The following is a 16,050-nucleotide window of genomic DNA, read 5'->3' as shown; positions in this document are numbered from 1 at the left end:
AGAGTGAAGGAACCCCCTATTTATACAAAATGAGTAATATCTCACAAAAATATCTAAGAAACATACTAATAAAGGCAAATATTCCATAAATGGAAAGCCCAAAAAGTAAGAAATATCTGGCCGAAGACTCCCCATATCGATACAGATTATGTTAAGTATCGATACCATGCTGTTAAGTCAAAATGGGCCATTTCCCGAGCTCTCCCGTATCGATACGGATTAAGGCCATATCGATACAACGTTGTCTGCCTTCCCACGAAGCTAATGCGTATTGATACTAATTAAGCCTGTATCGATACGCGTTAGTTATCTCCCGAACTTCAGTCAACTTCCAAAACTTGGCACCCGATGGCTCGCCGGCTTGCTCGACGCCTCACGCCTTCACTCTTGGGTCATGCTGGCAGAAGTTTCACTGGGCAAGGATACTTGAACTTCCTTGGAAATTAGCCTCGTGATCAAAATACGCCTTTTAAGGACGTTTTGCCTGAAACACTTAACAAACTACCTTACGAGCATTATTGAATTACAAACGACAAATTATAACTATTACAGCTACAAACTAGGGGACTTAAGCACCACGATCAAGCAATCTTAGGTGCTTATCAGAATATATATATATATATATCCCCAAAATCTTCAAATTTTTTCGCCAAAAAATAGGGTATTTTTTTTTAAATTAATGGTAACTTGTTACCTGACAACCGGTTGTAAATATTGCCTACTTGTGTGGTAAGTTTTGCCTTATACGATGGTAAGTATTGCATGTTTCTGTGGTAAGTAATCCTTCGTTTTTTTGTCAAAAGTTCATAAAACCATCTCGTTTTTAATAAAACCACCCTACTTTTGGTTTTGATCAAAGAGCTGTGATTTATCTATTTTGAATGCAATGATCCATATTCAGTGGGAGTATGGTGCTCCCAAAACCGCCTGGGAGCACCATAGCCGGAACAACGGAAATTCTGCACACCCAAATACACACCCTCACTCACAATAGAAGTAGAGCCCGCCCGCACTATTATGAGTGAGGGTTTGTGATTGGGTTCTGGGTGTGCGGGTTCCACCCCTATTGTGATTGGGGTGTGTATATGGGTGTGAGTGTAGAATGATTGGTTAAACAATTGGATTGGAGAGAAAGATGAGAGAAAATAAGAAGGGGAGCTCCCCTTTTTCTTAATGCTACTCTCCTTTTTGTCATTATTAGATAATTTATTTTGTGAGAGAAATGAAGTGGCATTAACAAAAAGGGGAATGACAAAATCAATTCCCAATAAGAATTCTAGTTTTGAGAATAGTAAAATTTCCCTCTCATTTTCTCTCAATTTCCCTCTCATTTCTCGCTCCCCCCCCCCCCCGCCCCGGGTCATTTTTCATCACTTTCTCACAATTCCAAACAAAGCCTTATGAAAAGGAAGGGAAAAAAAAAAGGAAAACTAAAAAAATTCCTTCTATTGTTTGGTTGGGATAGAAAGAGAGAAGAAAAAAGAATCCAAATTTTGTGAATAGTAAATTTTCCCTCTCATTTTCTTGTATTTTCTTTTCCTTTCCTTTTCTTTTCCTTCAATTCCATTAGTTTTTAAATGAAAAATGGGAAGATTTGATTAAGCACTTGCATATATCGAATTAAGCTGATTTTTCACGAGCCCACTTAATTTTTTTTTAAGTTATCGGCTTGAATTTTTCGTGCGGGACCCGAAGTGAACCTGCTCGACCGTCGGTGCAATATGGGTTCAAAAGTGGTCGGTGTCCCTAGAAGGGTTCTTTGCTCTTTGCCTATCTCGTTTCAAGCCCAAAGCCCAAAAAGATTGATGCAAATTCAAAACAATCTTTGATATCTTTAAATATAGTATATTTTTGGAAAAATGACGGGCAAGGACGTGTTTTATAATTAATACCCGCCAGGGATATTTTCAGCATTAACAAATGTTTTCAGCATGCCCTTGACGGGTATTAATTATCAAAACACGTCCTTAACCGTAATTTTCTATATATTTTTTTGCTAAGTAGCCCAAAACATGTTTTCGTCTTGTAAAGTAATCCAAAATAAATGTTTGGAAAACTTATTTTCTAAAAAATTCTTAAGAGTCCATCGGTTCCATTACAATTGTAATCCCAGCATCGTAAAATTGTAGTGGATTTCATTTTTATCTGTCTCTTGTTAAAGGATAATACAGGAAAGCATCTTGATTTAACATTTTCATGCAAGTGAGAGTGCTTACCAACGGTAAGAAAATGCCTCATCTACCAAATTTTATCCATTGTAGGGGTTTAAATCACTCGCCCAAAAGTAGGGCTCAAAGTTCAAACTAAACATCACTCGTCGATGCCCCAACTGGAAGAAACTACTACGGAGTACTATAATACAAAACATAATATTCTTCAGCAGATCGTATGATCTTAAGACAAAATATGATGAAAGAATACAACCATCAATCCATTACAGTTCCTCTTTCCTGCAATAGCACGGATCAAAGACTAAGAAATCACAAGTCAAATGCTCGTTTGGAAGATAAGAGAACAACCAATTTTCAATGACCATTGCGCACAGTATTTGTATCCTAGTATAGGCCATGAACACAAGGATATGTATGTGTAGTGGTGCGTCTCGGCGATCTTAAAGGGCTTTATGCAGTGGATACCGGTTGCAATTTCTGTCTGGGTGGTATGTTAAGCGAAGACTTCATTGTGTCGTATACTGTGAAACCAATTGCAACAGAAGGAACGATCTGGGAACAAGATCACAAAAGCTATCATTAGTCATGGTACCTCCTCATTGAGAGAATTATTTGAGTATCACTAGTGTTATACCAACAATCGGAGTAATATTATACATGCTTCTCTTCTTCGACATAGTATGCAAAACATGACTTAGGGCCGGGTACGACACCCTAAATAACCTTCTGTTGATCTTTTGAAAATGGTTTCAATTCATACAAGAAGAAAAGGTACACCCGTAGGGTGGGCTATGAAAATCTTATAAACCAACCGCCTATTATTAACAATCAAAATTCAAGGAGTGGAGAGAAAAGAACAGAGAATAATCGTTACGTCATATATATTTATAAGTGAAGCAGTTAAAAAAAACTGAAGTTGTTGAGATATCAAATCCTTAACTATCTGACATAGAGCTGAATTAGGTTTCTATCAGTTTTTTAATGGCACTTTTCGTGTTGGAAATAACATTCCATGGTCTTAACACAGAGGAACACGAAAATAGAGTTCTCCCTATGTATTTAAATAGATCAAAGAAAAGTACCTTAATGTAGTTAATGCTTAGCCCAGCAAACAACTGGGTCCACCCTTGATTACGGACAATAGTGGCAAGGCCCTGCATGGTGCTCCTGTATCTGGCACCTCCTGGTATTGAAGGTCGCAGATGTTCAACCTAAAAACAAAAACAAAAAAGCCAATTTAGTAAGCAAAAATTTATATAGTAATGCTAGTCCCGGCCTGGCACCATAATTATCCCGAGATTCTAAAATCAAGTTGTATCTTACTATTGCAGAATAGGAAATGCACCAAAACCTTGGGTTGACTAGATTTAATCTACTATCAGACATCAAGTTACATCCAGCTTGAGTCCCAAGTCAAAGTTTCAAATTGGTTTCATAAATCCTATGAACTCCTAAGGAAAGCACAATCATGCCTTGTCGAGTAAACGACTGCTAAAAACACAATACTTGTCCCTTCAAACACAAATGCAGAAGGGACAAAGGCAGCCTAGCCTGGTTAAGCAGTTTAATTTATGGTAAATTTTAGAGATGGTCTCTCTAGTTTGCGTGCAATTTCAATTTCGTCCCTCTAGTATTAATTGTGCCATTTTTTTTCATTGGATTTATCTTGATTTTTACAATTCCATTGTGTTATTTTTTATGCGATTAGAAAAGAAGAAAAGTTGTTATGAAATCTTCTGTTAATCTTTTTCTTTTTTTCTAATCGCGAAAAATAAGAAAAAGTTTTTTTGGGCAAATAAAGAAGAAGCTGTCATGAAATATTTTGCTAATCTTGTTACAAAACACTTTCCTTTTTTCTAATCGCGTAAAAATGAACATAACGGGATTGTAAGAATCAAGATAGACCCATTGAAAGAAAACCTGATGCAAAGTTATTTAACTAACGGATGCTTTTCGAATTTCATAATATTATCCGTAATATATTCCAAAATAAAAAAATTTCCTCAATATATTTTGAATATTCAATCAAAAAAATAATTAAGGTGAAAAAGATATTAGGTATGAGTTTGTCTTTCCAAAAATAAACAATCAAATGTAAAATTTCTGAAATAGTCCATCTAGTTTGCATTTTGTCTCAATTCCGTCCCTCTAGGAGGAAAATGCCAATTTTACCCATGAATTCCGTTAGTTCTAACTTCTAATAACACCGTCAATGAGAAGGATCAAATTGAGATGAAATATAAACTATAGGATTAAAAATGGCACAATTCAATATTAGATGGACGAAATTAGAGGGACTATTTCTAAAATTAACCCTTTTAATTTAACATGTGGAAGAAATGAAAAACAACAAAAAAAAAAAAGAGAAAGTGCAGAATAAGAAGAAGGAAATTCTTATTCAAAACCAAAAGAGCAAGAATAAGCTCAGAAAATCAATAAGACTTGAAAGCAATATAAATGAGGGATGTCGATTTTTTTAAATTAGCATTAAGAAATTATGTCTTGTCAAGTTCAATCTTTCACTCTATCTCTGTCCCTCAGTAAACTATGAGAGACAGAGAGACAGAGACAGAGAGAGAGCAGCTCCAAAGTGTTTCAAGCTCTACACATTACAAAGGGGTCAATACCAGGTGTAGTAAGAAGAAATCATCCTACATGCAACCAACCTCCAACCAAACCTACCAAAACGAACCGAGGGCATAAAACAAATCCTAACATGATGCGGCAAGTTCCGGGTATACTCATCCAAACTCGATTCTGGTTGGTGCTGTTCATATTCCTTGGCAACCCATTGAATTTTTTTATTTTTTTTAACACAAGTATGGCCTGAAGAACAAGCATTTTATGTCAGAAAGAGAAGCCCTGCTTGTGCAGCGTTGAATTAGACTTCATTCGCTGGTTTTTTTAGACACAATGGACTACAAAGGCTTTGTAATCTCTGAAATATGGTTTGTCCCAAAAGCAAACTGTATCAGCATCCCTCACTGACTATCCCATTATAAAACCCAATATGTTGATTAGCTACAGAGATCAAAAAGCAAAGGAACACAACGCAACTCTACTGGATGTGTAAAGGTGCATGAAGCAATACCTGCATCTGTCTCCTGACAACATCTAAGGGGTACGTCAAAGTTTGCCCAAATAAACCAGCCAAAGCTCCACATGAAAGTCGCATTGTAATGGACTTTTGTTGGTCTTCAGGAACATGCCTCTTCAGTTCTTCATAGATGTAAAACTTCAAACCAGCATAAGGAAGGATACCGATCAGTGTTGGACCTGCTTAAAAGTACAGCTTCAGTCATTTGGACCACATGGAGAATTAGCAAAATACATAACAAACCAATGCAACAAGCGATCAACTAATCCAATCAACAGTATCACACAATGAGATAAGCTACGTAAAGGACTAATACTCCCATCTTCTTCACCCAAAACATCTTCTTTTTGTGGTGCATAAAAACTGGATTACTATCGGAAAACATCTTACAAAATAAGCTTCAAAAACCATCAACCAAACAATTTTTGTAAGTTTCAGAACATGAGTCCAAAATATAATTCTGAAACTGAAATCGAACAGGTCGTCTAAATCTTGGATTTGAACAATTCTCTTCCACAAATCCAAGTTGTGTTTCTCTCATCATTTAGTTTAAAAAACCAGCAAGTCTCCTCCAAATTCATCTCAAACACAAGAATCAGCTTGAATTTAATTCCCACCCATGGCATAACGAACTACTTATAGAAAATGCAAGTTTATTGCAAATCTATTGAACAATATATGACAAAATAAAAAACTACATGCATGCTCATAAGATTTCAAATAATAGCCATCCAATGTTTTCAATAAAGGGGAACTGTATAATATACCTATACCCCGATACAATGCACGTACTCCCCCTTCTTTGTAGACACTCTCTAATACATTTTTTATGCCATTGTAAGCAGGCTGCATGTGAGTACTTCTCGCACTATTCTGGAAACTTCCTCTTGTATCCACAACCTTTAAAAAATGAAGTATCAATTTAATATAAGAAAGATATCATGTGAAGGCAATCCAACTCTTGGGCAGGTGTAAAAAGAAAGAGAAAAAAGACATACAACATAAATGCCATATCACAAATCCTTGAACATATCAACAACAGCAACAAAACTTGTATCTATATAACACATGCTAGAATAGACCAGTACCCTACGGATTACATTTTCGTAGTGCACATTCCAATCACGATCTTATTGTGTTCAAAAACACCAAACTTTGCTATCCTCAAAAGCTAGATCGAGAGGGGGATAGCTTTACCAGTGAATATTAAACAGACAAATTAACTTGTAATTCTATACAAAGAACTCCCTACGTAGTGGAAGTGCCACAGGTTACTTTCCCGTCGTATGAGCCTCATCAAGCAGAGTGAGACCATCAACCAGATATCCAACTTTTGCCTACCTTTGTCCTCACTCCACACCAAAAGTAAAGAAGCTCCATCACCTAGTTTGCTGGATGCACCCAAACTACACCGAACTGAGAATTGATGGAAGTCAGAATTTCCAAGCCACTGACATTGCAAAAGCAAGTGAACTACGTACTCCGCATACCTCTTGGCCATCCAACACTGCTTGACGAAATTTTTCTTGCTCCAATCAAGTTACCAATTGTAAGAATCTTGCCTTGTGTTGTGAACCAAGCAAACAAATCTACCTTAAGAGACTTTCTGACAGGAAGTAGGCAGTAGGCACTGCTGCTGCCAAACTACTATCGCAACATGTCTTTATTGGAATTACATTGAAAAGGTTAGACGCCATTTCTTAAAGAATCATCCTTGGCCCAAAGCTTGGCAACCTATGAAACCTCTCAACAAGTGCCATTAACTGTCCATTTACCAATTTTACACCTTCCTGCGAAGCAAAGTATCCCATGTGACATGATCCCGATCCCTATGAAGGTGGTTCCCCACGAGGCACTCATACTATGGCAACTGACGCCAACTGTCATCAATATCCATCCCCAAAGTCGACCTTTAACCATGCCCACACCAAACCCAATGTAGCACACAGTATCTTTCCACCCCTCCCTCGAAAAGTAACCTTTCGAAAGGCCCCCTCAACAACGACAAAACTGCCTTCTGCAAATCATACTAAATCCCAATCCATCAAATGATGCTTAAGTTCTTCCCCGACTCCTCCCCAATGAACATTCCTGAATAACTTCTCCTACCTCTTGGCAACACATCGTAGAGAACCATGTAATGTTGTGAGAGAAAGAAAGGAAAGATGTATAGGGTGTTAACTAACCCTAACACATGTGAGCTTTATTTATATTATGTGGTGACTAGTTACATAACATAAGCAACCAATGTGGGACTAAGTCCAACTCTATTCTAACACTCCCCCTCAAGCTGGAGAATAAATATCACAAAATCCCAGCTTGTTACGTAACAACTCTAAACGTGGTTTAACTAGAGACTTGGTGAAGATATCTGCCAACTGAGCTCCTGTAGACACGAAAGGGGTAGCCAACAGGCCACTATCTATCTTCTCCCGAACAATATGACAATCTACCTCGATGTGTTTGGTTCTCTCATGAAATACCGGATTCGAAGCGATATGTATTGCTGCCTGATTATCACAATGCATAGGAATAGGTAACTGTACACCAAGCCCCAACTCCTCGAGCAAAGCTCTCAACCATACAATCTCGCATGTAGTATGAGCCATGGCACGATACTCTGCTTCAGCACTGGAACGAGCAACCACAGTTTGTTTCTTGCTCTTCCAGGTAACTAAATTTCCACCAACAAAAGTACAGTACCCAGTTGTGGACCGTCTATCAGATGGTGATCCTGCCCAATCAGCGTCGGTAAAGGCTTCGACACGCAAATGACCATTTGAACGATAAAACAAGCCACGTCCAGGATGAGCCTTGAGATACTTCACAATACGAAGACAAGCTTCCCAATGTGGAAAACGAGGAGCTGACATGAACTGACTTACCATACTGACAGCAAATGAGATATCAGGCCGTGTATTGGTGAGATAATTCAGCTTGCCTACCAAGCGACGATAACGGTCTGGATGAGGAAATATCTCCCCCTGATCAACACACAATTTGACGTTTGGATCCATAGGAGTTTCCGCAGGCTTTGCTCCTAATAAACCAGTCTCCTCTAGAATATCTAGCGTATACTTTCTTTGAGATAAACTGATCCCTTCCTTGGATCTTGCTACCTCAATACCCAAGAAATATCGTAGCTTACCCAAATCTTTGGTGTGAAACTGACGCTGTAAGAACTGTTTCAGCTCATCAATACCTTTCTGATCATCCCCAGTAATAATGATATCATCCACATACACAATCAACACTACTCTTCCCCGATCTGACTGAATAGAGAAGACAGAATGATCAGAATGAGAGCGACGCATACCAAACTGCAACACAGCATCACTAAACCTGCCAAACCAAGCTCGAGGGGACTGCTTAAGACCATAGAGGGCTTTGCGAAGGCGACACACCTGAGAACGCTCCCCCTGAGCAACAAACCCAGGAGGTTGCTCCATATAAACCTCCTCGAGCAGGTCACCATGTAGAAATGCATTCTTAACGTCCAACTGAAACAAGGGCCAACCAAGATTGGCAGCCATAGAAATAAGAATGCGAACAGAGTTAATCTTGGCCACCGGAGAGAAAGTCTCAGCATAATCAACGCCATACGTCTGGGTATAGCCTTTGGCCACAAGACGGGCCTTGTACCGTTCTACTGTGCCATCTGGATTATACTTGACGGTAAATACCCATCGACATCCAACAGTAGACTTTCCTGGTGGAAGAGAAACCAACTCCCAAGTGCCATTGTCATGAAGAGCAGACATCTCAGCCTCCATAGCTGTCCGCCACTCAGAAATAGATAAGGCCTCCTGAACAGTGTTAGGAACAAAAATGGACGAAATAGAAGTAGTAAAAGCACGAAGGGACGGAGACAGATGATCATAGGAAACAAACTGAACAATAGGATGAGATGTGCAAGACCGAATACCTTTGCGAAGAGCTATAGGAAGACTAGGTGATGGCGGAGGTGGAGGTGGAGGTGGAGGTGAGGGTGGAGGTGGAGGTGAAGGTGCAACCGGATCTTGGGACGGAGGAGGCGTGGTGGCTGGTACTTGTGGGGCTGTTAATACTTGTTGCCGACGAACATACACCTGCAAGGGAGGACCAGATGGTACACAAATAGGAAACACAGACTCAGACTCAGGAAGGTCAACTGGAGTACTGTGACCCGAGTAAAAGGGCAATGACTCATTAAATGTGACATCAGCACAAACAAAATGACGACGAAGAGATGGTGAGTAACATTTATACCCTTTCTGAGTGCGTGAGTACCCCAGAAAAATACACCGAATTGACCGTGGATCAAGTTTGTCCCGGTCAGGATCCAGAGCATGAACATAACAGGTGCACCCGAACACTCGTAAGGGTAATGAGTGGAGAGAGCGACCAGGAAATAAAACGGTATGGGGTATCTGACCACCTAGAACGCTAGATGGCATACGATTGATCAAGTAACATGCTGTAAGAATAGCATAACTCCAGTAAGACTTAGGAACTTGCATTTGAAATAATAGAGCACGCATAACCTCTGATAAATGCCTAATCTTGCGTTCGGCAACTCCATTTTGTTGTGGAGTTCGAGCGCAAGAAGATTGGTGAATTATACCATGGTCATCAAAAAACTTAGAAAGAGAATTATGAAAATATTCACCTGCATTGTCAGAACGAAATATACGAATGCAAGTATCAAATTGAGTTTTGATTTCCATATAAAATGACTTAAAGATAGAAGACAACTCTGACCGCTCTTTCATGAGATAAAGATACGTAACACGAGAATAATCATCGACAAAAATAGCATAATACTGAAAGCCAAAAACATTAGGAACACGCATTGGACCCCAAATATCAGAATGAACTAAGTGAAAAGGACGGGTTACGCGACTCTCAACCCTAGGATAAAAAGACACTCTATGATGTTTACTAAACTCACAGACTTCACAAGGCAAAGCATCAACACGGCTACATGAAGGTACCAGCCGTTTAAGATTCTGAAGAGATGGATGACCAAGTCGACAATGATGTTGATAGGGTGACACAGAAGACTGAAAGGCAACAGAACTAGGGTGAACATTGTCAGTAAAGTAATATAAACCACCACGCTCAGTACCACCACCAATTTTTCGCCCCGTCTTGAGATCCTGAAACACACAACCATGAGGAAGAAATGTGACAGAGCAATTTAAAGATTTAGTAAGTTTACTAACAGACATAAGATTTAATGGAAAACGAGGAACGTGCAATACTGAATCCAAAGTCAAAGAAGAAGTAACAGAAACCGAACCCAAACCAGTAATATCAGTGGTAGAACCATCTGCTAAGGTAACACGAGATGGTTTATCAATAGACTGATGGCCAGAAAGAATAGTAGAATTACCAGTCATATGATCAGATGCACCAGAATCAATAACCCAAGGAACAGAAAAATGAGAAGTTGCAATACAAGCACTAGAAGAACCTGTCTGAGATAGCGTAGCAATGGAGGAACTTGTCTGAAGTGACACAAGGCGTTGGTACTCCTCCATAGAAATAGTCACCATAGCAGTGGAGCGTGCAGCTTGCCTAATATCCTTGGGAGAAGTAACCCGATGAGCCTGAGAAAAACCATGTAGGTCATAGCAGTGGTCCACCGTATGATTAGTTCCCCCACAATAAGTACAAAGTCTATAACCATGGCCTCGACTATGGCCACCTCTCCTTGACATGTGACCTGTACGACTAAATCCACAACGACCAAAACCATGACCACCAGAAACGCGGTCAAAACGACCACTGTACCCATAATCACGGCTAAATGAAGAACCAAAATCACCAGAATCAGCGGAAGTAAAATCAGAACCAGATTTCATTGCAAACATATCACCGTACAATGAGAGGCAACTAGTCAACTACCGATAGATCAACCAACCAAATACTCCACTAACAAACGGCCAATAAACAAGAAATAAGGAACTGATTGACCGGCTAACGACCAAGGGCACGACACCGCATGCATCCAACAAAACCAAAGTAGCCACCGAACAACATAATCCCAATATCAAGCAACAACCAAGAGCTCATATGCCAACATAGACCAAATAACTCAACACAATCTAACAATTGAAATCAGACTTCAACATACCCAAACTACCATCTATTGGAGAGGATAAACTGTAGATTGACCAAAAAATCCAAAATTACCAGAACAATCAGTGCATAAGAGTAACGGAATAATACCCAACAATGATGAACAGTGCGCGATGAACAGTACGACGGTGAACAGTAATCGGTGAACAGTGCCGACGGTGAACAGTATCGGTGAACAGTGCCGACGATGAACAGTAATCGGTGAACAGTACCGACGGTGAACAGTCCTGTGAACTAATGATTAGGGTTAAGGCAGAGGCTAAGATTAGGATTGTGATTTTATGTACAGAGACTAGGGTTTAGGCTAGGATTGTAGGGATTATGTACAAAGGCTACGGTGGTTTAGGATTGTTGTGGTGGTTTAGGATAAGATCCCGCTTTGATACCATGTTGTGAGAGAAAGAAAGGAAAGATGTATAGGGTGTTAACTAACCCTAACACATGTGAGCTTTATTTATATTATGTGGTGACTAGTTACATAACATAAGCAACCAATGTGGGACTAAGTCCAACTCTATTCTAACATAACTTATACAATTATTCTTTTTACAGATGTAGAGAAGATTTGGAACTACAAAAACACATTACTCATCCCTGAAGTCAGTACAAGAACTGAATACATAAAATATCTTCGATCATCTTACACAGCGTGTTTATAAAAGTTACACCTAGAAGAGAAAGATTTATAGCATCAAATGAGTATTGCAATGGAAATACTAACATACAATTCATTATTTTAAGTTACCTTAATGTCACAAAGTGTCCCAAACCATCCACGCGAGAGAGAAAAAGGGGGGAAAAAAAAAAACTGACTACAACCAACATACCTGGTAAGCAAGTTTGGTACGAGCCAAATCCAATGGATAAGTGCACAAAACTGCTGTTCCTCCAGATGCTGAACCAGCTAAAAGATCTACAATGGGACCCGTTCCCAAGGCAGAGTAGTTATCCAGGATCCAATCTCGATACCGCTCATATGTCATGAAATGTAATGCCGCATAGGGAACAATCCGAAGGACGCTAGCTCCATTTCCTCTGGAAGAGATGATAAAAAGAGTTTAAACATCTTTGTCCGAGAAACAAGTCAAGTTGAAAATGACCAAATATTGTAACTTAGAACTTACTTATAGAATCCTAAACCACCTTCATGCTTTAGTACTTTCTTCAGTGACTGATAGACACCTAGAGAATGGAACCCTTCGGTTCTAGTCTATACATATCACACAAGATAGGGAGGGTTAGAAAAATATTTAAGGTATTTGCTGAGGCAACAACTAGGTAAAACATATATCTAATATAAGTAAATCATCAAGAAGAAAATACGACGGATGCCTAACAAGCACCAAAGTTGTAAATTCAATAAAGAAATCATCCAAAACATAAGAAACCTTTACATAAGCACTTCAATTACTTACTAAAGGATAGTAATAGGAAGAAGAAAAAGAAACCTAAAAATAGTTAATTTGGGGGTTATGCCATTATGATGCAATGGCATTAGTTTGTAGAAACAAGTTTAGTGTTTTTCAAAAATCCTTTACAATGAGAAAAAACTTTCTTCAAGGCTCAATGTGCAACACCAAAAGACAATCCACACACTCCAAATATAAGCAGAGAGAAAAGATTACACAAAATCTGTAACAAGCTTGAACACACTACATTTAAACCAACTTATCATGAAAAACAAGGTTCACCTGCAAGAGTATTTTAATCCGTTCCAAAGGAGCAACCGCAGTTTTTGCAAATGCTCCAGCAACACCTCCTGCGATAAGTTCCCTGACATATACGGGCAAACAATCAACCAATACAACCTCTCTATCCGCCGCTGACCCATCAACAAGCCCTGCCACATTTGTGGACAAAGCAGACCTTTGTGACGAAGAACCCATCTCAAATTCCAGCGAAAAGAACAAAAATCTCTATATAAGAACTCAAATACGATTCGCTATCCGCTCTGCAGTTTGAAGAACTCCTTATCCCATCTATCTCGAGGGATACAAAATGAGAAGACGTTATAATCCAGGTACAAAGACAATGGCCTGGGAACACCCCAAAATGAGCTGGGAAGGTTCACAAGCCGATCCTCTTCTTCGATAACCCCAAGATACATCAACAAATGAAGATAAATTGACCACAAAGATCAAGTAAAGCAGTCTTTCTTCAATTCAACCAATGTCCCCATGGATCAATATCAAATTCATCAATGCCCATAACAACTTATTCACCAATAAAATCAATAACTTTACCCAAAAAGATATCGGAGTTCGAAACCCGTCAACCCGAACGGCACACCCAAGTAAATCAGATACCAAATCACCTCAACCCTCTTGAAATTCTTCTCTCCTGCTCTCTTGTAATGTTTTATTGTTATCAATGAAATGTTACTTTCATCGCTGATAACAAAAAAAACAACCCTCTGAAATTCGAACCAGAATTGTTGAAAACTCCAAACAGAAACAATGCTATTGTAGATTGATCAGAAACCCACGTAAATCTAAGACCGAATCACCTCAACCCACTTGAAACTAAAAATTCCACACCAAAAAAGACTATATCTGCAGAATAAAGAGAACCTAATTTAATACTCCAAATGAAAACAATCAAAGCCCACGTGAATCTAAGGCCAAAGAAAAGATAACCAGTTGGAATTGATGATTCTATCGGTGATTCGGGTCGAAAATCAACAGCAGAGAAGGTAGGGATTGAGGAAAACCTGGGGGCGGCCGATTAGGTTACAAGAGAGCGGAGATGACGAGGATCTGATAACGAATGTGAATGCTTTGACCCGTTCTCCTTGGCCGCGGGAATGAGGTTTTTTCCTTTTGTGTGGGGTTTCTTCTCTTTTTCGTAGAAGGAGAGGCTTTTGGAGCCTTGCAGAAACTACTTGGGCCCTCTTTGTGAACGCGTGGGCGTGTTCAACGGCGAGTATCACGTAGCGCACGAATTGAAAGGTGACAGATTATTTGATGACGTTGGGAGAGGTTGGAATAGACACGGGTCTGGTCTACTGTTTGGTTTGACAGGAACGATGGTCTTTTCCAAATGGATAGTGAATGGAGGTTGGAAAGGGGAACAAACACGGGTCTGAGTTTGGCCAATTTCAGCTTCAACAGTTGAAAAAGGGAGTTGACGAATTGGGGATTTTTTCATCCCAGTGCTTTAAATTGGGGGTTTTGAGGAATTTCACTAAAAACTCAAGAACATAGGTATTGGAGATTTTCACGAATTTCATGCAAAACTCAAGAATGTTGCTGGGTATAGGAGTTGAATTGATTAAAGGGCTTGCAGTAGTTGTTCTCGGACGAGCAGTAAAGGGAAGCAACAAGTCTGTTGACACAGACATATTGAACACAGAGCACGCATGGACTTTGTGTGGGGGCTCCACACTAATGATTCGAGTTGTTCATTAAATGTAAAATATTTTTTTAAAAACCCCCGTTAAAAATCAACATAATCCAATACGTATAGGTGTTTAATTCAATTGTCTAACTTTTCATTATTCTGAAATCCGAATAAAAAGTTAGATGATTTGATCGAGTACTTATAGGTATTGGATTGAGATAATTTTTCGTGGGAGTCATTGAAAAAATGTTTTACAATTAATGAACGGTTCCAATTATTTGTATGGAATCCGGAATTAACCCCACACAATATCTGTGCGCGATCTATGTTCTATTTGTATGTGTGGATAGCACAGTTGAAAAAGGAAGTAGTGAATGGAGGTGTAACGAAGGTCGCAGAGAACTGCGGGCTTCACTCCGTTGGGAAATTGTATTAAACGACGTTGTTTGGCTTTACAAGAGCATGTCAACAATGCCTACGGTTGGATCTTCTCATTAATGAGGTGACAGCTCCACAACAAAAATCTCACAAGATTCGAAAATCCTCGTAGAGAATCTGAATTCGGGATTCTCTACCATTGGGGTTGAGAATTGCACGGGTTCAGTTCACCCTCTTGTCATTCAAATATCGGCCTTAATTTCATAATAATACCAACTCTTCGGGCTTCTTTGCCATTGGGGCTAAATTGAACAGGTTCAGTTCACCCCCTTTTCATTCAGATATTGGCCTTAATTTCATAATAATACCAACTCTTTATATTTTCAATCTTGTTGTGATCCTCTCTCATCACTACAAATTATATTAATTGGGCATCTATATACTATATATGATCCAAATACATTTAGACGCAAAAATTGGATTTTTTTGGGTTTACAATTCAATGCAGTGCACAAAACTGGCTTACCGACCCAAAGTTTGTACATGATCCGAACAACTTTGGTTCGCTAAACCAATTCAATGGGCATTGAATCAGAAACAAAAAAAAACAACCCAATTTTCACGTCTAAATGTAATTGGATCATGTATTTATTCACACAAATTTACAATGTTATTCTTGGATGTATAAAAAAGTGTATTGAAAAAATGGTAAGATAGTAAATTTGGCCATAAAGACAAAAAGAAGTGTTGATTACAAAAGGAGAATGTAAAAATCACCTTCCATTACGAAATTATGACAGATATAATCACGCAAAGAGGTGAACTGCACCTCTGCAATTTCAATCCCAATGGCAAAGAAGCCATATCCTTTTCCAATAGCTGCAGTTCTGTTTCCAGCTAATCATGCATGGCGGCTTTAGAGTCAACTTTTATTATTATTAT

The 16,050-nt window shown here is 39.0% G+C and overlaps 1 protein-coding gene across 3 annotated transcripts; it reads right to left on the bottom strand.

Moving 5' to 3' along the window:
* Positions 1 to 2,375: 2,375 nt before the first annotated feature.
* On the bottom strand, positions 2,376 to 14,423 carry LOC131332477 (mitochondrial carrier protein CoAc1). Of its 3 annotated transcripts, none has more exons than XM_058366742.1 (8): positions 14,102 to 14,423; positions 13,083 to 13,943; positions 12,516 to 12,601; positions 12,219 to 12,426; positions 6,036 to 6,168; positions 5,263 to 5,447; positions 3,254 to 3,382; positions 2,376 to 2,723 (listed from the first exon to the last, which is right to left on the bottom strand). In XM_058366742.1, exons 2-8 carry the CDS (start codon positions 13,275 to 13,277, stop codon positions 2,622 to 2,624), a joined length of 1,038 nt encoding a protein of 345 aa, XP_058222725.1. In that variant the 5' UTR covers positions 13,278 to 13,943; positions 14,102 to 14,423; the 3' UTR covers positions 2,376 to 2,621. The 3 variants fall into 3 exon arrangements, with proteins under 3 accessions (XP_058222725.1, XP_058222726.1, XP_058222727.1); XM_058366743.1 differs by having other exon boundaries at positions 13,083 to 13,781; positions 14,102 to 14,351; XM_058366744.1 differs by lacking the exon at positions 12,516 to 12,601 and having other exon boundaries at positions 13,083 to 14,347.
* Between the last annotated feature and the right edge of the window lie 1,627 nt (positions 14,424 to 16,050).

This window comes from Rhododendron vialii, chromosome 7a (genome assembly GCF_030253575.1).
Source record: "Rhododendron vialii isolate Sample 1 chromosome 7a, ASM3025357v1".
Lineage (NCBI taxonomy): Eukaryota > Viridiplantae > Streptophyta > Magnoliopsida > Ericales > Ericaceae > Rhododendron > Rhododendron vialii.
The sequence above is the reverse complement of the archived record's forward strand: the minus strand, read 5'-3'. Positions and strand labels throughout refer to the sequence as shown.